This window comes from Solanum stenotomum, chromosome 6 (genome assembly GCF_019186545.1).
Source record: "Solanum stenotomum isolate F172 chromosome 6, ASM1918654v1, whole genome shotgun sequence".
Taxonomy (NCBI): domain Eukaryota; kingdom Viridiplantae; phylum Streptophyta; class Magnoliopsida; order Solanales; family Solanaceae; genus Solanum; species Solanum stenotomum.
The window spans coordinates 50,239,355-50,258,711 of record NC_064287.1 but is presented as its reverse complement, the minus strand read 5'-3'; the positions used below and the strand labels follow the sequence as shown (position 1 = coordinate 50,258,711).

The window sequence follows — 19,357 nt, the reverse complement described above, 5'->3', positions numbered from 1 at the left end:
GGAACTCATTGGAGGACAATGAAAAGCGTTTTGGAGTATTTAAAACATACTTAAAAACTATTGTTTTGCATTATAACTAATATTCAACAATATTGGAAGAATATAGTGATGCAAATTGAATTGCCAGGTCAAATTTAGTAAAATCCACAAGTGGATATGTATTTACTCTTGATGGAGGAGCAGTCTCTTGAAAATCTTTCAAACAGAAATGTATCGCTCGCTTTATGTATTTACTCATAATGGAGGAGCAGTCTCTTGAAAATCTTTCAAACAAAAATGTATTGCTCGCTCTACTATAAAATCTGAGTTTATCACTTTAGATAAGGCCGGTGAAGAAGTTGAATGACTTCGAAATTTCTTGAAAGAATTTTGGTCCAAACCTTTATCTTATTTTATACTTATCCTTTCATAATTGTTCGTGGATTTTATTTTTTGGAGCACCACATATCACAATTGAACTATTTAAACAATTATTGCCAGCTGTTACAATTATTTCAATGTCCATGGTCATATCATCGGTAGGGCTAAGCTATCGAATTCAATGTATTTTAATAATTTTAATTTTAATTATGATTATGTGTATATATTAAAAAATTATTTAGTTTGTATAAATAATGTATTCAAAATTCTACAAACTAAATTATTATTTTTTTAAAATTCATAAATTTTAAAGTTATCTCGATCTGCTCTTTATCCCTCTGCCTTCCCTGAATTTGTTCTTATTTTATATTTACGCTCTCCAATTTTGTGTGTGCACAAGTAGATACGTAAACTTGTATAATGTTGAACAAATAGACACATGAGTTCTATGTGACATAATACACAGGACACTACATAGGAGACACATCTATTTATGTGCATCTAAAATTGAAGAACATGGAAAAGAATCGAGATCAAATTAAATGGTATATTTATGTATAATGTCTTTCGAATAATTCTTTGGCACTTTATCTTAGTGCGCCAGCAATGATTTTGGCTTTTTTGTTTGTATGGCCCAACTCCTTCAAAATATCTTACGCGTAGTGGAGAGACCTATTTCTTATCCTCTACTCCCTCCTTATGAATTTTTTTTCTTTTTATCTAATTGTTGGTTGTAAAATAATGAGATAATATATAAATGTGCTTTTTAATGTGGCATAATATAAATCAGTGTATCTCAAGTGAATCTACTAATTCAATTTTATACTAGTTTAATACTTGTAAGTTAACTGTGAGATGAGGAAGTGAAGAAAGAAACTATAATACTCTGTATTGTATACTCAATTGTTCTTCATTCCCAGTCCACAACAGTTGTAATTCTTGTGTCAGAAGGATGTATTTCAACAATGAATGGTCTGATCTAAAATTTTATCTCCTTAGCGAGCTGCAAGATTTAAAGTACTCGGATGTTGCAAGGGATCGGATAAATTTCTTTCTATGGGAGTTAAAATTCCTTGATTGTTTTCTCCATTTGAAAAGCTTCCCTTTTGCAAGTGAATGCGGTATGCTACATGTCTCACAGAAAATGATAGATATTTGGAAAAGTCATTGTTCTAAAACCATGAATGTTCCGATTCTGTATTTTGGTAAAGTTCCTTTGAATTTATTTGTCGACTGGAAGAAGGTAATTTGGAAGACTAAGCAAGAATTCAGAGCCCAATACTCCTTTCCGAAAACACCACTTGCAGCCAACAAGGTGATTGATGATGATGATAATACTCATAGCCCCGAATTTGTTATGGAAATCATGGATGTTTTTGTGGAGAACCTCAATGTTATAGTGAAGATCAATGATCCATGTTCGTGGTTTTTTGTTCCAGGACACATGAAGGAACAAATAGAACAAGTGTTAAAGGAGTTGAAGTTATTGAGATTTTTTGTCTGCTTTGTTTCAAACAAATGTAGCATACAGCCTCAATACCGATGTACTACTTTTTATACTCATGCTTTAATTGAGGCTAGCCACATCGCAATGGTTGTGTGGTTGCATTTGCCAATCTATGGCAACGTAAATCAAGACTTGGCTCCAAGTGAAGTCAGTCGTTTGCTCTCTGATTTCATGGAAATGAAGATTAAGTCCATTCATCCAGTCATCAGCCGCAACAATATTTATATTGATGTCCTGCAAGCTTTGAAGTCAACCATACCACAAGCACAAAAGAAGCATGCAGCTGAGAGTAGCAATGTGGAGATTCCAACACAGAGTCTGACGGTTGGTTTGAGTGATCAAATGGCTAACCTTCAGGAGATGCTCTGCCTTCTAAGAGACAATCTCATTCATCTGCCAATACTAGATCTAGAATTTCATCTTCAAGATATGGATTCTGTTATTATTGATGCTGGACTTCTTATTTACTCATCATATGATATCAAGAGGGAGAAGGAAGACACAGTATTGGATGATATGAACCGAGCACTTGGTTTGGATCTTCGGAGAAACATTGAGACTATCAAGGTGATGGTCTACCTTGTCATGCAAAAGGCAATTCAATGTAACTTGCCAAAGGTTCATGGACTAGGCTATGTCGATTTTCTATTGAAAAACCTGAAGGATTTCCAATGCCGTTATTCGGATTCACTTGCTTTCCTCAAGAATCAACTCCAAGTTATTCAAACGGAATTTGAGAGCTTGCAACCTTTCCTGAAGGTTGTCGTAGAAGAGCCACAAAATAAGCTCAAGACACTGAATGAAGATTGTGCTACACAGATAATTAGGAAAGCATATGAGGTGGAATATGTAGTTGATGCTTGTATTAACAAAGTAGCTCCTCATTGGTGCCTAGAGCGTTGGCTCCTGGATATCATAAAGGAGATTACTTGTATCAAAGCAAAGATTCAGGAAAAGAACACGGTTGAGGATACAATGAAGACTGTCATTACTCATCATACATCATCACAATTGGCAAGGACACCAAGGATGAATGAAGAAATTGTGGGGTTTAAGGATGTCATAGAAAATTTAAGAAATCAACTACTGAATGGAACCAAAGGGCAAGATGTCATTTCAATTCACGGCATGCCAGGTCTAGGTAAGACGACTTTGGCCAACAGACTCTATTCTGACAGGTTAGTTGTCTCTCACTTTGATATTTGTGCACAATGTCGTGTGTCTCAAGTATATTCATATAAGGACTTGTTATTGGCCTTGCTATGTGATGCTGTCGGTGAGGATTCTGTGCGTAGAGAACTTTGTGCCAATGAATTAGCTGATATGCTTCGCAAAACTTTATTGCCCCGAAGGTGCCTTATCCTTGTTGATGATGTGTGGGAAAATAGTGTTTGGGATGATTTAAGAGGTTGTTTTCCAGATGCCAATAACAGAAGCAGAATCATTCTAACAACAAGACATCATGAAGTTGCCAAATATGCTAGTGTTCATAGTGATCCCCTTCATCTTCGTATGTTTGACGAAGATGAAAGTTGGAAGTTGCTTGAAAAGAAAGTGTTTGGTGAAGAAAGCTGTTCCCCTCTCCTAAAAAAAGTTGGGCTAAGAATAACAAAAATGTGTGGACAACTCCCTCTTTCAATTGTTTTGGTTGCTGGTATTCTGTCGGAGATGGAAAAGGAAGTAGAATGTTGGGAACAAGTGGCCAACGATTTGGGTACCCACATTCGCAGTGACTCAAGGGCAATTGTAGACCAAAGTTATCAAGTTTTACCCTGTCATCTTAAGTCTTGCTTCCTTTATCTTGGAACATTTTTAGGGGTTAGAGAGATTCGTATTTCAAGGTTAATAAGGTTATGGATATCAGAATCATTTATAAAAAGTTGTGAAGGCAGGAGGTTGGAGGATATAGCAGAAGGTTACTTGGAGAATCTTATTGGAAGAAATCTAGTAATGGTTACTCAGAGGGCCAATTCAGATGGTAAGGTCAAAGCATGTCGCCTTCATGATGTATTACTCGACTTCTGCAAGGAAAGAGCAGCTAAGGAGAATTTACTACTATGGATAAAACGGTAATATGATAAATAATGCTACTTTCAATCAATCAAGTATTTCAAGCTATATTTGAAAATTAATGATATGATTTTGCTAATTGATATATTCACAGGGATCAGAGTACCAAAGCTGTTTACTCTCACAAGCAGCATACTCACTTAGCCTTCAGTAAAATGGATAATCTTGTAGAATGGAGTGCATCTTCCTCACTTGTTGGCTCTGTACTTATTAAGAGATATAACCCATACTTTGCCCGTTGTCCCTTATATGCAGTTTCACACATTTTATTAAATTTCAAGTTTCTAAAAGTATTGGATTTGAAGCACCAGGTTGTTATTGATTTTATTCCAACAGAGCTTCCTTACTTGAGGTATTTAACTGCAGACATTGATCAGAATTCAATTCCTTCAAGCATATCCAATCTTTGGAACCTTGAAACTCTTATATTAAACCGTAGATCAGTTGTGCATAAGATATTACTACCTAGTACAGTTTGGGATATGGTTAAATTGAGATTTCTGTTTATTCCTAACTTCAGCCCTGAAAATAAAAAAGCATTACTCAAGAACTCTCCAAATCTTGATGATTTGGAAACCCTTTCCTATCCATATTTCGCTCGTGTTAAGGATGCAGAATTGATGCTGAGAAAAACACCTAATCTTCGAAAACTGACATGTAAAGTTAAGTGCTTAGAATACCTCCATCAGTACCATGCGTTGAATTTTCCAATTCGGCTTGAAATACTAAAGCTTTATCGATCAAATGCCTTTAAAACCATCCCCTTTTGCATCTCTGCACCAAATCTCAAATACCTAAAACTCTCTGGCTTTTACCTGGATTCTCAGTACTTATCAGGAACTGCTGATCATTTGAAGAACCTTGAGGTACTCAAACTGTACAGTGTTGAATTTGGTGATCATAGGGAATGGAAAGTGAGCAATGGCATGTTCCCTCAACTCAAAATCTTGAAACTAGAGGATGTGTCCTTGATGAAATGGATTGTAGCTGATGATGCCTTTCCTAACCTTGAACAATTAGTTTTGCGTGGATGTCAAGATCTTATGGAGATCCCTTCTTGTTTCATGGACATCCTTTCTCTGCAGTACATCGAGGTAGAGGACTGCAATGAGTCGGTTGTCAAGTCAGCCATGAATATACAAGAAACACAAGTCGAAGATAATCAAAATACTAATTTCAAGCTCGTTCTCATCGAGGTACACTACTGAAAAAAGCTTTATTCTGAATGATTTTGATGAATCAGAAATGGCCTAAATTTTACAAACTGTTTTCTCAGTTATCTTTACCTCGTGGCCTCGTTTTACATTTGGGTTCTTCTCTTAGATTTCTTTGCAGAAAATGGTGTGGAAATATCTCAGACGAGGATATTAGATTATTTCTTCGTCCAGGTACTACTTTTTTATTTTTCTCTCTTTCCTTTTTTTAAATACACCAAATAGATAGATTCATCTTTTTTTGTCTTTTCGATATGAAAGGGATAGAATCAGTTTCATCTGATGAGAAAGAGAAGAAACTTACTGTGACCGGAGATGTGGATGCTGATGAAGTTCAATTAGTGTGGAGAAACTGAGAAAGCGTGGCATGCCAGGGTTGTAGTCCCAACTTGTCAACACAAATGTGCTATAGTCATTTTGCTTACTGTAATACCATTTCATGACACACACACACAAACATTAACTGTAGTAAAGTTTTGATGGATCAGTAAATCTGAGTTCAACCCATTGTAATCCGTTCAAATTCAACTCAAAAAATTCCCATTGAGTTATTCTTTAACAGAGTATCCAGAGATTGCAGCTGGAGCAATTTGGAATATCACATGTAATTTCTTTATGAGTTATTTTGTTTAATAAAAGATTCTGTAAAACGTCCAACGGCTGTTGCATTCATTGTAAACTAAATATATCTCAGTATGTAACTATTGAACAAATTTTTCATTTTAGTCCTTGAGGTTTGATGTAAGTCATTAGATTTTACGGATCCTGAAGTGAATGGTTTCAGCCTTTCTCTATTTTCTTATGAGTTCACCAAAATGTTGTGATGCCACTCTGCTACATGTTAGAGAAATGAGAATGTTAGCACCCCGAGAGTGTGGCCTAGCGGTCAATCAATGAAGCAGGTGAAAACAACAACAAAAAATACTAAGAGATTTCTTCCCATCTATCCAAGTACCGCTAAGCAGAGATACCTGATACCTCTTTGGTTGGAAGATGCAGGTACTCAGTAAAATGGTCGAGCTCAGCTCTACACCATCAACAACAGCCCACAAAAAAGAACAATGAGAAAATCACAATACATGTCCATATGCTTTGGAACTAAAGAATTCAAGGCACACTATGTATTTCAGGAATCTTTTTATCTCTGCCAGCAGTTGAATATACCAGATATCAGATCTGAGACAATGTTTAAAAAGGAAACTATTATTCGACCCTATTCCTTTCTCAAACCTCAAAACCAACACCAGTTATACAACAATATATGCAGAACCCTTTAACTATATACTCTATACAAATTAAATGAGTAACTAAGCATTTGAACAAGGCAAAAATTGCAGTGGTACATACTCTATGACAAACATGTACTAACAGTATTGTCAATGTTCCTTGCAATCTTTAACAGGCTTAGCTTCAAAACCTCCTTCCGGTCTCCTCTCAAGTTCATATGGCATCTAAGTACCAAGTATCCTATCCCATGTCACAAAGAAAGGCTGTGAATAGTTATACTTGGTCCCATAAAGCTGGTGATGGATATCATGGTAAGCGGATGTTTTTAAAGAAGATATGGAAGAGATTTCCGGGCAACCATAGTACGCAGTGATCATCAACCGTCTTGATCGTAGCAAATGAGAAAAAGAAGATGGAGGTACGTGGTGATATGCCAGAGACAAGGAAAGCTAGAGCCCCACCAATTGTGTCAAGAATCAGACCCTCCAAAGGGTGGTTGTACAAAGCTCCAAAAGCATACGGAACAATTAGCCGGTGATGTTGAGCATGAATATGTTTGTACAAGAACTTGTTTTGGTGCATGTACCGATGCATAAAATATTGCCAAGTATCTAATATCAACATGGCAACAAATAACTGTCTGCCAAGAACAAAGATTGAAGTGTGTCGATCTCCACCTGATTCACCATCATCTCCTGTGACCTGGTCCATATTATTAGATAATCAGACACCAAGAATTAGTCAAAATACAAACATAAAAATTGACATGATATGGAACAAGAATATGAGAATCAGGTTCATGATTGGAACAAGATACTAAAAGTACACAAAACAAGTATGGGAAGTACAACTCCTCATGGTATGTACTCAAGTTACTTATCAGAATTCAGAACATACGAAAGGTGTACATTAGTTGAGTCAAGACTCAAGAGACCCAACTAATGACCACCCATAAAGAGAAGTGCCAACAAATTAAATATGTTTGAAGTAGAATTTTCAAGGGGGTAGACATGAGTTAGGCTAAACTTTGCAAATTAGGATACAGCCTACACACATATCAATGCAAACCAAAGGAAAGACAAGACCACATTGTTTTCTTTTTATATCTCTTCTTTGCAGGTTAAAGAAACGAATCTATCCCTCAACATATTCAAGCTCACATATTGCAGTTGAAAAGATCATCTCATAAGACCAAACATATGTGAAGTAGCACAGTAGAAAGCTATATTGGGAGGTCACAGTTGGCCTCCCTCAACTATTAAGCTTCCATCAACTAACTTTGCAAGACAGATGGACATCAAGAAGAAGGTAGACAAGGAAATGCAAAAGAAGAGCAATGATTCCCCATTTTCTTTAGTAAAGGCAGATTAAGCCAATAAAAACTTATTCTTAGGATAGTCTCAACATCCTTGTTGACAGTTTCTATATGAGTAGAAACTGTCAGCATCAGCATCGACAGCCAAGATCAAAGCAATGCTGATTGAGCCGCTTTGGCAACCTATTTTTCTAGAAAAACTTAAAGTCAACCTTTCTTTATAAATCAAATGACTCAAAACTGAGGTTCAACAGTTCGCATCTGATTTTTACAGAACTCCTATTTTCCTATCAATCAGAGAAAATCAAACCTGCAAGCTTCAGCATTTCATATAAACTTCCTTATCAAAAATATTTCATATGAAGTTATAAGATGAAATTTCTGTTCAGATAACAATCGACTATCACTTTTTAGGTTCAAGAGATTTTGAGACACCTTATAACGTAAATTCTAATATATAGATATAAAACACTCTGCATAAGTAGCCTTGAGGCTTTTTAAGGCAGGAAAAAAAAGAAATTTGCACACTTTGTGATTGACCTACACAAGAAGTCATACTTCTTGCTCTTGTACTTCAATTGAATTTGTTTATTCTGTGCATGAAGGATTCATCTAAATGATCGGTAAAACAAGTAAGCTATGGATTAACATCCAAATAAAGCATTGTATCATAGTTCCTCTGACAAATGACTCCTTTACCAAAAATGTATATAAATAAATATTAAGAACGTTAAGGACTAAGATAGAACAATTTAGCCATCCATCTACCGGGAAATTCTAGGATCACACACACAAGCATAAAAAAGCTCCTCCCTCAAGTCAATGAAAATAATTCAAAATGTTTGAAATCAGCCTAACAACAAATGATGTTCACATTTTAAATCCAACAACATTTGCCTAGCAGTGCCAATTCGGACAAAAGAACTATTATTACACCGCCATCGCATCCAAATATTCCCCTATCCAAGACTCACTCCGTGTTGTAATACACGGCATGTCAACATCCAATTTTGAGTTGCACATACCGTTGACAAAATCACACACTCATAAATCAAATAATTTCTAAACCTTAAGCCGTCACCAGACATAAGCATTTCATTCCAATCAAAACAAAAACAAACAAGCATATGCATAATAAGTTATCAATATCAACAAGCCTCAATAGTTAACCAAATAAATCCCATGTATCATTACGGTTCACCAAACAAGCATAGGGCATGATAAGTTATCAATATTAACTAAGCCTCAATAGTTAACCATATAAATTCCTTCAAGCATATCCAATCTTTGGAACCTTGAAATTCTTATATTAAAGCGTAGATCAGCTGTGACACGTAAGACGCTATTACTACCTAGTACAGTTTGGGATATGGTTAAATTGAGATATCTGTATATTCCTAACTTCAGCCCTGAAAATAAAAAAGCATTACTCGAGAACTCTCCAAAACTTTATGATTTGGAAACCCTTTCCAATCCATATTTCGCTTGTGTTGAGGATGCAGAATTGATGCTGAGAAAAACACCTTATCTTCGAAAACTGAAATGTGAAGTCCAGTGCTTAAAATACCCCCATCAGTGCCATATGTTGAACTTTCCAATACGGCTTGAAATACTAAAGCTTCATTTATCAAATGCCTTTGAAACCGTCCCCTTTTGCATCTCTGCATCAAATCTCAAATACCTGAAATTCTCTGGCTTTTACCTGAATTCTCAGTACTTATCAGAAACTGCTAATCATCTCAAGCACATTGAGGTACTCAAACTGTACCACGTTGAATTTGGTGATCATGGGGAATGGAAAGTGAGCAGTGGCAAGTTCCCTAAACTCAAAATCTTGAAACTAGAATATTTGTCCTTGATGAAATGGATTGTAGCTGATGATGCCTTTCCTAACCTTGAACAATTGGATTTTCTCTAGTATTTCATGCAGAAAATGGTGTTGAAATTCAATACATCTAATGAAAAAGAGATAAGTAAGGCATTTGATAGATTAGTCTCTCTTCAAGGTACTGATTATTTTTTCTTTCTTTCCTATTTTTTTTTTGTACACCAAATGAATTGATTCATATTTTTTGCCTTTTTGATATGAAAGGGATACAATCAATTGCAGTTGATAGGAATGAGAAGAAATTTATAGTGATCGGAGATATGGATGCTGTTGAAGTTCGATTAGTTGTGGGGAAACTGATGCTGTAACGAAATGCTGAGCTCTGGTGAACTCAACCATGATGGATTTCCAGAAAAAAGACAAGGTTATAGTCCCAACTAATCAACATAAATGTGCTATAGTCCTTTTGCTTACTGTAATACCAATTCATGACACACACAGAAACATTAACGGCAGTTAAGGTGTCTTATATGTGTTAGGTTTGTTGTTATGTATTAGGATTTAGGATTGTTTATCGAGTTGTATCTTTAATGCTTTCTGTATAAACTGGAGTTGGATCATATCATTGTCTTCAAGTTGGGGTAACTCGAAGACTTGAGAATATAAACCTTGGGAGGTTTGTGTAGTTGTAGGAATTGGAGTTAATTACAGAGTTAGTAATCTTAGGTTGTTGTTGGCTCATTGTGTCGAGTAAAGTTTGGGCTAAATACAAGTCATGTTTTTTTTTTTTTACATCCTTATGAGTGGGGTGTTTTCCACGTAAAAGTGAAGTCTTCTTTATCTTTTGCACTTACTGTCTGTTTAAGAAACACGTTAGGCAACTTGTTTCACTTGTAGGTACCTTTCGATTGCTATGTAAGCTTTGCACCGCTCTAACCACTCATCACATTCAAAATAAGGTGCATATAAGAGTAGAAATAACTCACAAGTTTATCTATATATCTCCTAATATAACCACTATTTTCTTGAGGAAAACAGTTCAGCTGATTGCTGCAATGGTTTGACCCAACAGATCAGTCCAAATTAAACATCTTGCATCATCTTGAAATTAATCGGAATATTCAAGTGTATGTGAATATTTGTTATCGCCTCGTATATATACATTTGTCATTCTTTTTTACAGATTAAAAAAGGGAAAATGCATAAGTACCCCCTAGCCTATGCCCGAAATGTCACGCCCCGAGCCTACACCCTGGGCGGGACCGGCACCTGGAGACCATTGCTGGCCCCAGGCGAACCCTTGGCCTGGCTTTCTTAACTCAGCGGAAACCTAACTCAACAGAATAACTCAACGCCATGCAAAGACATAAACAACTTAACTAATAAAAATATGGCCCGAAGGGCAACTCGAGTCTCAAACTAGAATATTTACACATATATACATATACATGGATGAGAGACTCAAAACTAACTGACTGACTGACTGTCTGACTGTCTATTGAAGCCTCTAATATACTGAGATGGATGTGGGGACAGACCCCGCAACATCCTAATAGAACAAAACTAAGTACACAAAATAATTGAGTCCTCCGGAATGCAAGGAGGCTCACCACAGACTCTGGAGTGCTCAGCTGGATCAACGACGTGCAGGATGCTGATCCGGGGTACCTGTATCTGCATCATAAGACGATGCAGGCCAACTGGCATCAGTACATGGAATGTACGAATATGTGAGCTGGAAAAGCTGAACCACAACTTAAGCTTGAAAGGAGAACAAGAGATCACTTACCTTGACTCTGAACGACTCATATACATAACTGGACTCAAAGTAAAGCAATAAGACACGAGCCATACATATAAAGCTTGTAAAAGAATGTAAACAACTTAGATCGTTAAGGATAAAATGACAACAAACTCCACTTTTCTTTTATAAACATAATACAGCTTTTGTGGGAGGTTCTTTAACCGACAACCACCACTACGAGCCTTAGTGATGATACAACGTTTTACCTCACGTTGCCAAAGGACCATCCTATACCTTGCCATCGATATAGGACCTTACTTTTGCTTAGTGGATCCACTAGCCTAATCTTACGTGATCATCTAAAAAGAATGATACGTCACGTCCCATGTTGGCGCATGGTTCTTATGGAGAGTTGAGTTACTATGAACTCGTGTCCCCAATTCGGTGCTCAATACTACTCCCAAAAATACTTCGGCTCATGCTTTTAAAATAACTTCTTTCTTTGATTGAGACGATTACTCAAAACTTAGCCCAAAGGCTCTTTTTGGAAAACATGGCTCCTTTCTTACTTAAATGTAAAGACATTTAGAACTTCTTTGGGAAGTACATAGTTCCCTAATAACTTTGGAGAAATGGACTCGACTCTTTACTCCTTACTTTACTTAAACTCTTTACTTTTTGACTTGACTTGAAACGACGTTAAGACGTTCAATAACGACTCTTGAAAAGCTTTAAAGACTTGCTTTGGCTTGCTTAACTCCTAAGCTTGGCTCTAACTCCACTTGACTTGATCCTAACTTTCTTGAATTTAATTATGGATTCAAGGACTTGATTGATATTTGGAAGGACCTCGTGGTGTTTAGGAATGATTTGGGAATGATTTGGGGCAGCCAAACTAAAGAAAATCTTCGATCATAAATTCTGAAAACAGTGGAGTCCGCGTCCTGTCCGCGACGCGGAGAAGATTTTGTTCACAGAGGGAACAAGTCCGCGACACGGACTTGTTTCATGTAAGAAACCCGACTTTTCTCCTTCATTTTTCCAACTCTAAACCCTCTTAACTTCAAAGGTTCTAGCCCCAATCACTTAGAAACATAAAATCCCTCAACATTCAATAGAATTCAACTCAAAACCCCAACCGGAAACAAGTCCCAAATCATCAAGAATCTCAACATTTCAATCAACAACAATACCAACTATAATTTCAACAACAACAACTAACAACTTTAACAACTTCAACCACAACAACTCACAACTTTAACAACAAAGCCAATCCTTTCTTAATGAAATAAAAGGGGTTAGGTGTGTGGGGGAAAGGATCACCCACCACTAAAAGCTCACATACCTTGATAGGGATCACCCCCGACGAAAATCCACGATGATCTCCTCGATTTTCCTCTTCTTCTTCTCCTCTTCTTCTCTTCTTCCTCTCTTCTTCACTCTCAAGCCCTAGCCTTCACTCTCTTAGAATGGAACAAAATGATCCAAAGATCAGCCCTATACAACAATATAATCCCAAAAGAATTGGCTAGGGAAAAGACTAAAATGCCCTTAATGATTCCCGGACGGATTTCCTTGTCAACTGCCCAACTTTCAAAGGCCCTAACTCGCTCATACGAACTCGGAATTGAGCAAACTCGGCGGCGTTGGAAAGATCGTCCCGAGGGCTATGCAACCATAACTGGAAATACTTCTAAATCATCATGAGCTAAAAGTTACGACTGATCAAAGTTGGCCAAAAACTCACCTTTTCCATACTTAGCCAAAAAATTTCCAGATTTTTAAATCCTTTCCAAAAATGAAAATTTCCAATTCTAAGCCTCTTCAATTATTTCACATTGCCGGATGTTACACGAAATTCCACAGACACACCTAACCTTTACTAAGGTCCTATTACCCCCAGACTTATTTTATATGTAATATTATACCCCTTTTGGGCCTACGTGGCACTATCTTGTGGGCCCAACGCATCTTGACAAAATTTTCAAGGATAGTGCCACGTAGGCCGAAAAGGGATAGAATATTATAGATAAATTAAGTTCCGGGGGTAATAGGCCCTTAGTAAAGGTTAGGTGTGTCTCTGGGATTTTGGGTATAGGTTGGGGAGGTACTAATGCATTTTCCCATTAAAAAAATGAAAGTACATCACATAAATTGGGACACATAAAATAATATTTGGCATAATACATAAATAAGATCCATAACTTGACTTCAAATTATAACTTTGACCTTTAACTTTGATAGTGCATAAAGAGACACTTTAACTATCCAAAATTTAACCAAAAAAAATACTTGAATATTTCAAGCAAAACGCGTGATATTCAAATGTTGTGACGTGGATAAGTGAATCACTCCGTTGCTGCCAACTAACTCAAATAAATACACCTAGATTTTAAAAATAATAAAAATAAATTATAATATAAAATAAGGTGAAAGTGAAAACAAATTTATTTTTAGGAAAAAAAATTAGTACCTCTTCCCCTCTTTCTTCTCATAGTAAGTAGCAAATTACAATTACTAATTTTCGGAGGCAAAAAAAATAAACATAGAGTGCTAAAAATTATTAAGTAAAATGGTGCACTTAAAGTGTTTGATAAATTGTCTAAATGAATTTTTCAGAGATTTTTGTCAAGTTTGAGTAGCAATCTGACACCTAATCAAAATGTAAGGAGTCTCTTAAGTGTGGATCAGAGTCTTCAGACTTAGATTATGTACTTACTTTTTATTTATTTTTCCATCTATATTATTATTGAATATGCTCTTCATTTGGTGTTTTTTGGTCATATTATTGAACACTTATTTGTAATTGTTGCATTTTGTTACTCATTACATACATGTTTCCATAGAATTTTAGTCATTCTAACATATCTATTAAAAATCACATGGAACACACGTGTAAAGCACGCGTCCAGAAACTAGTATATACTCCCTCCATTCCATATTAAATTAATTTTTAAGGTGTTTCACACCCTTTAAGAAAAGTAGATTAAGACATAAATTGAACCTAGTTTTCTATTTTTATCATTATTAATTATTGTCAAATTTATGATTAACATAACTAAATATTAATTAATCACTAATTCTAATACTAACTAATGAAGGGTAAAATTGAAAGAACACTCTAAAAGTAATCTTGAAAACTGAACAATTAAATTAATTTGAAAAATGAAAAATGCCTCAAAAATTAACTTAATATGAAATGGAGGGAGTATATAATTTGGGTGTGGTCCATGACCATATATATTTTGAAAGAAACTCCTTTGTAAATTCCAAGTTGGAACGACGTTTCTACGGCCAATGTTGAAATACTATTCTTGTCCTGATTAGGAGACTTATTATTTCATAAATAGATAAGTCCCTTTGAGAACTAGAGAGGTTAAGTTAACGATTAAGATCCAATAATGCATATAAACATTTGTCTTTTTTCCACAGGGGACCATATTATATAAGTAAGTATATATAAAGTATATTTGTTTGTTGAACCAAGTCTTTCAACAAATTATATTTTACTAAGCCACCCCTTCGTTGGTACCAGCTTGCATTAATAATTGTCTTTGTTTATATTAATATGATAATACATATTAGACACTTTGTGTTTAGGTAAAGCAATTAGTAAGTTCAGTTTCCTCGAAAACGCTGACTTACGTCGGTCTTTGAAAACAATTAGTTTGTTTGTCTTACTTTTCTTTTTGATCTGTTTCAAAAAGAGGTATCTTTCTTCTTTTTTTTAACTCTTTAATTTTAATTTTCTATCTAACATATTGTATAGAAAAAACTATACAATACTCTGAGGTGAGGAAGTGAAGAAAGAAACTACAGTACTCTGTATTGCTCTTCTTTCCCAGTCCACAATAGTTTTAATTCTTGTGTCACAAGGATGTATTTCAACAATGAATTGTCTGATCTGAAAGATTGTCTCCTCAGCACGCTGCAAGATAAATTTTACTCGGATTTTGGAGGGGGTCAAACAAATTTCTTTCTATGGGAGTTAAAATTTGTTGATTGTTTTCTCTATTTGAAAAGCTTCCCTTTTGCAAGTGAATGCGGTATGCTAAATGTCTCTCAGAAAATGATAGAATTTTGGAAAAGTGAGTATACTAGAATACTTAGCATTTGTCACGATTCAGGAACACAATACAGGAACAAGAACGTACGTATGAGGAGTCTGTATCTTGAAAAAGTTAGGGTTGCTTTGAATTCATTTGCCTACTGGAAGGAGGTAATTTGGAAGACTAAGCAAGAATTCAGAGCTGAATACTCTTTTCCAAATACATCATTTGCAGCCAACAAGGTGGATGATGTTAGCCCCAAATTTGTGATGGAAGTCATCGATGTTTTTGTGGAGAACCTCAATGATCTAATGAAGATCAATGATCCATGTTCGTGGCTTTTTGTTCCAGGACACATGAAAGAACAAATAGAAAAAGTGTTAAAGGAGTTGAAGTTATTGAGATTTTTTGTCTGCTTTGTTTCAAACAAATGTAGTATACAGCCTCAATACCGATGTACTACTTTTTATACTCATGCTTTAATTGAGGCTATCCACATCGCAATGGTTGTGTGGTTGCATTTGCCAATCTATGGCTACGGAAATCAAGACTTGGCTCCAAGTGAAGTCAGTCGTTTGCTCTCTGATTTCATGGAAATGAAGATTAAGTCCATTCAGCCAGTCATCAGCCGCAACAATATTTATATTGATGTCCTGCAAGCTTTGAAGTCAACCATACCACAAGCACAAAAGAAGCATGCAGCTGAGAGCAGCACTGTGGAGATTCCAACACACAGTCTGACGTTTGGTTTGAGTGATCAAATGGCTAACCTTCAGGAGATGCTCTGCCTTCTAAGAGACAATCTCATTCATCTGCCAATACTAGATCTGGAATTTCATCTTCAAGATATGGATTCTGTTATTGTTGATGCCGGACTTCTTATTTACTCATTATATAATATTAAGGGGGAGAAGGAAGACACAGTATTGGATGATATGAACCGAGCACTTGGTTTTGATCTTCCAAGAAACATTGAGCCTATCAAGGCGATGGTCTACCTTGTCATGCAAAAGGCATTTCATTGTAACTTGCCAAGGATTCATGGACTAGGCTATGTCGATTTTCTATTGAAAAACCTGAAGGATTTCCAAGGCCGTTATTCAGATTTACTGGCTTTCCTCAAGAATCAACTACAAGTTATTCAAACGGAATTTGAGAGCTTGCAACCCTTCTTGAAGGCTGTCGTAGAAGAGCCACACAATAAGCTCAAGACACTGAAAGAAGATTGTGCTACACAGATAATTAGGAAGGCATATGAGGTGGAATATGTAGTTGATGCTTGTATTAACAAAGAAGCTCCTCATTGGTGCCTCGAGCGTTGGCTCCAGGATATCATAGAGGAGATTACTTGTATCAAAGCAAAGATTCAGGAAAAGAACACAGTTGAGGATACAATGAAGACTGTCATTGCTCGTACATCATCACAATTGGCAAGGAATCCAAGGATGAATGAAGAGATTGTTGGGTTTGAGGATGTCATCGAAAATTTAAGAAAAAAACTACTGAATGGATCCAAAGGGCAAGCTGTCATTTCAATTCACGGCATGCCAGGTCTAGGTAAGACGACTTTGGCCAACAGACTCTATTCTGACAGGTCAGTTGTCTCTCAATTTGATATTTGTGCAAAATGTTGTGTGTCTCAAGTATATTCATATAAGGACTTGTTATTGTCCTTGATACGTGATGCTATTGGTGAGGATTCTGATCAGCATAGAGAACTTCATGCCAATGAATTAGCTGATATGCTTCGCAAAACTTTATTGCCCCGAAGGTACCTTATCCTTGTTGATGACGTGTGGGACAATAGTGCTTGGGATGATTTAAGAGGTTGTTTTCCAGATGTCAATAACAGAAGCAGAATCATTCTAACGACAAGACATCATGAAGTTGCCAAATATGCTAGTGTTCATAGTGATCCCCTTCATCTTCGTATGTTTGACGAAGTTGAAAGTTGGAAGTTGCTTGAAAAGAAAGTGTTTGGTGAAGAATGCTGTTCCCCTCTCCTAAAAAAAGTTGGGCTAAGAATAGCAAAAATGTGTGGACAACTCCCTATTTCAATTGTTTTAGTGGCTGGTATTCTGTCGGAGATGGAAAAGGAAGTAGAATGTTGGGAACAAGTGGCCAATAATTTGGGTTCCCACATTCACAATGACTCAAGGGCCATTGTAGACAACAGTTATCATGTTTTACCCTGTCATCTTAAGGCTTGCTTCCTTTATTTTGGAGCATTTTTAGAGGATAGAGTGATTGATATTTCAAGGTTAATAAGGTTATGGATATCAGAAGCATTTATAAAAAGTAGTGAAGGCAGGAGCTTGGAGGATATAGCAGAAGGCTACTTGGAGAATCTTATTGGAAGAAATCTAGTAATGGTTACTCAGAGGGCCGATTCAGATGGTAAGGTCAAAGCATGTCGCCTTCATGATGTATTACTCGATTTCTGCAAGAAAAGAGCAGCTGAGGAGAATTTTCTACTATGGATAAATAGGTAATATGATAAGTAATGGTACTTTCAATCAATCAAGTATTTCAAGTTATATCTGAAAATTAATGATATGATTTTGCTAATTGATATATTTACAGGGATCAGATTACCAAACCTTCTTCTTGTGTTTACTCTCACAAGCAGCATGCTCGCTTGGCCTTCACTGATATGAAGAATCTTGTAGAATGGAGTGCGTCTTGCCCACGTGTTGGCTCTGTACTTTTTAAGAATTACGACCCATACTTTGCTGGTCGTCCCTTATCCTCTCATGCTTTTTCAATTTCACGCATTTTATTAAATTTCAAGTTTCTAAAAGTATTGGATTTGGAGGACCGGGTTGTTATTGATTCTATTCCAACTGAGCTCTGTTACTTGAGGTATTTATCTGCACACATTGAACAGAATTCAATTCCTTCAAGCATATCCAATCTTCGGAACCTTGAAACTCTTATATTAAATTCTATACCAGCTGCTATAGAGAACACACTATCACTACCTAGTACAGTTTGGGATATGGTTAAATTGAGACATTTGCATATTCCTAACTTCAGCACAGAAAAAGAAGAAGCATTACTCGAGAACTCTGCAAAACTTTATGATTTGGAAACCCTTTCCACTCCATATTTCTCTCGTGTTAAGGATGTGAAATTGATGCTGAGAAAAACACCTTATCTTCGAAAACTGATACTTGTCATCGAGTGCTTAAAATACCCTCCTCAGTACCATGTGTTGAATTTTCCAATACGGCTTGAAATACTAAAGCTTTATCGATCAAAAGCCTTTAACGTCATCCCATTTTTCATCTCTGCACCAAATCTCAAATACCTGGAACTCTCTGGCTTTTACCTGGATTCTCAGTACTTGTCAAAAATTGCTAATCATCTCAAGCACCTTGAGGTACTCATACTGTACAACGTTGAATTTGATCATCATAGGAAATGGAAAGTGAGCAGTAGCAAGTTCCCTAAACTCAAAATTTTGAAACTAGAATATGTGTCCTTGATGAAATGGATTGTAGCTGAGGATGCCTTTCCTAACCTTGAACAATTGGTTTTGCTTGGATGTCGATATCTTATGGAGATCCCTTCTTGTTTCATGAACATCCTTTCTCTCAAGTACATTGAGGTAGACATCTGCAACAAGTCTGTTGTTAAGTCAGCCAAGGATATAGAAGAGACACAAGTCGAAGATAATCAAAATACTAATTTCAAGCTCGTCATCATTAAGGTACACTACTGAGAAAAGCTTTATTCTGCATGATTTTGATGCATCAGAAATAACGGCTTTAAACTTTATGAACTGTTTTCACTGTTATCTTTAACCCTCGTGGCGTCATTTGGGTTTTCTTGCAGAAAATTTTGTTGAAATTTGATACATCTCGTGATGAAGAGATACGCGAGGCAGTTAAAAGATTATCCTCTCTTCCAGGTACAGATTATATTTTCTTTCTTTCCTTTTTTTTAGTACATCATAAAATTGATTCATCTTTTATGTCTTTTTGATATGAAAGGGAGAATCTCAATTTCAATTAATAGGATAGAAAAGATACTTGCTGTGA

General features: G+C 36.1%; 4 protein-coding genes and 1 pseudogene across 4 annotated transcripts in view; 3 read left to right on the top strand and 2 right to left on the bottom strand.

The window, feature by feature from the left end:
• The window catches only part of LOC125868256 (sphinganine C4-monooxygenase 1-like), a 16,069-nt pseudogene extending 8,874 nt beyond the window's left edge, over positions 1 to 7,195 (bottom strand).
• Positions 1 to 8,667, bottom strand: part of LOC125868254 (sphinganine C4-monooxygenase 1) — a 128,120-nt gene extending 119,453 nt beyond the window's left edge. Inside the window, exon 1 of the mRNA XM_049548885.1 lies at positions 8,568 to 8,667. The gene's annotated coding sequence lies outside the window, so the exon portion shown is untranslated. The remainder of the gene's footprint in view (positions 1 to 8,567) is intronic.
• The window catches only part of LOC125868854 (putative late blight resistance protein homolog R1B-13), a 16,794-nt gene extending 7,183 nt beyond the window's left edge, over positions 1 to 9,611 (top strand). Inside the window, exon 2 of the mRNA XM_049549427.1 lies at positions 9,447 to 9,611. Within this exon, the coding sequence (XP_049405384.1) occupies positions 9,447 to 9,611 (165 nt within the window). The remainder of the gene's footprint in view (positions 1 to 9,446) is intronic.
• On the top strand, positions 1,012 to 5,867 carry LOC125868257 (putative late blight resistance protein homolog R1A-4). Its single transcript, XM_049548887.1, is given in 5 exon segments — positions 1,012 to 3,936; positions 4,032 to 5,133; positions 5,181 to 5,247; positions 5,413 to 5,490; positions 5,493 to 5,867. Coding segments are annotated over 5 exon segments (3,912 nt in total). The 5' UTR covers positions 1,012 to 1,312; the 3' UTR covers positions 5,534 to 5,867.
• Positions 9,612 to 15,142: 5,531 nt separating the features above from the next.
• Positions 15,143 to 19,053, top strand: LOC125868248 (putative late blight resistance protein homolog R1B-23). Its single transcript, XM_049548877.1, has 2 exons — positions 15,143 to 17,802; positions 17,898 to 19,053. Exons 1-2 carry the CDS (start codon positions 15,143 to 15,145, stop codon positions 19,036 to 19,038), a joined length of 3,801 nt encoding a protein of 1,266 aa, XP_049404834.1. The 3' UTR covers positions 19,039 to 19,053.
• The last annotated feature ends 304 nt before the right edge of the window (positions 19,054 to 19,357 follow it).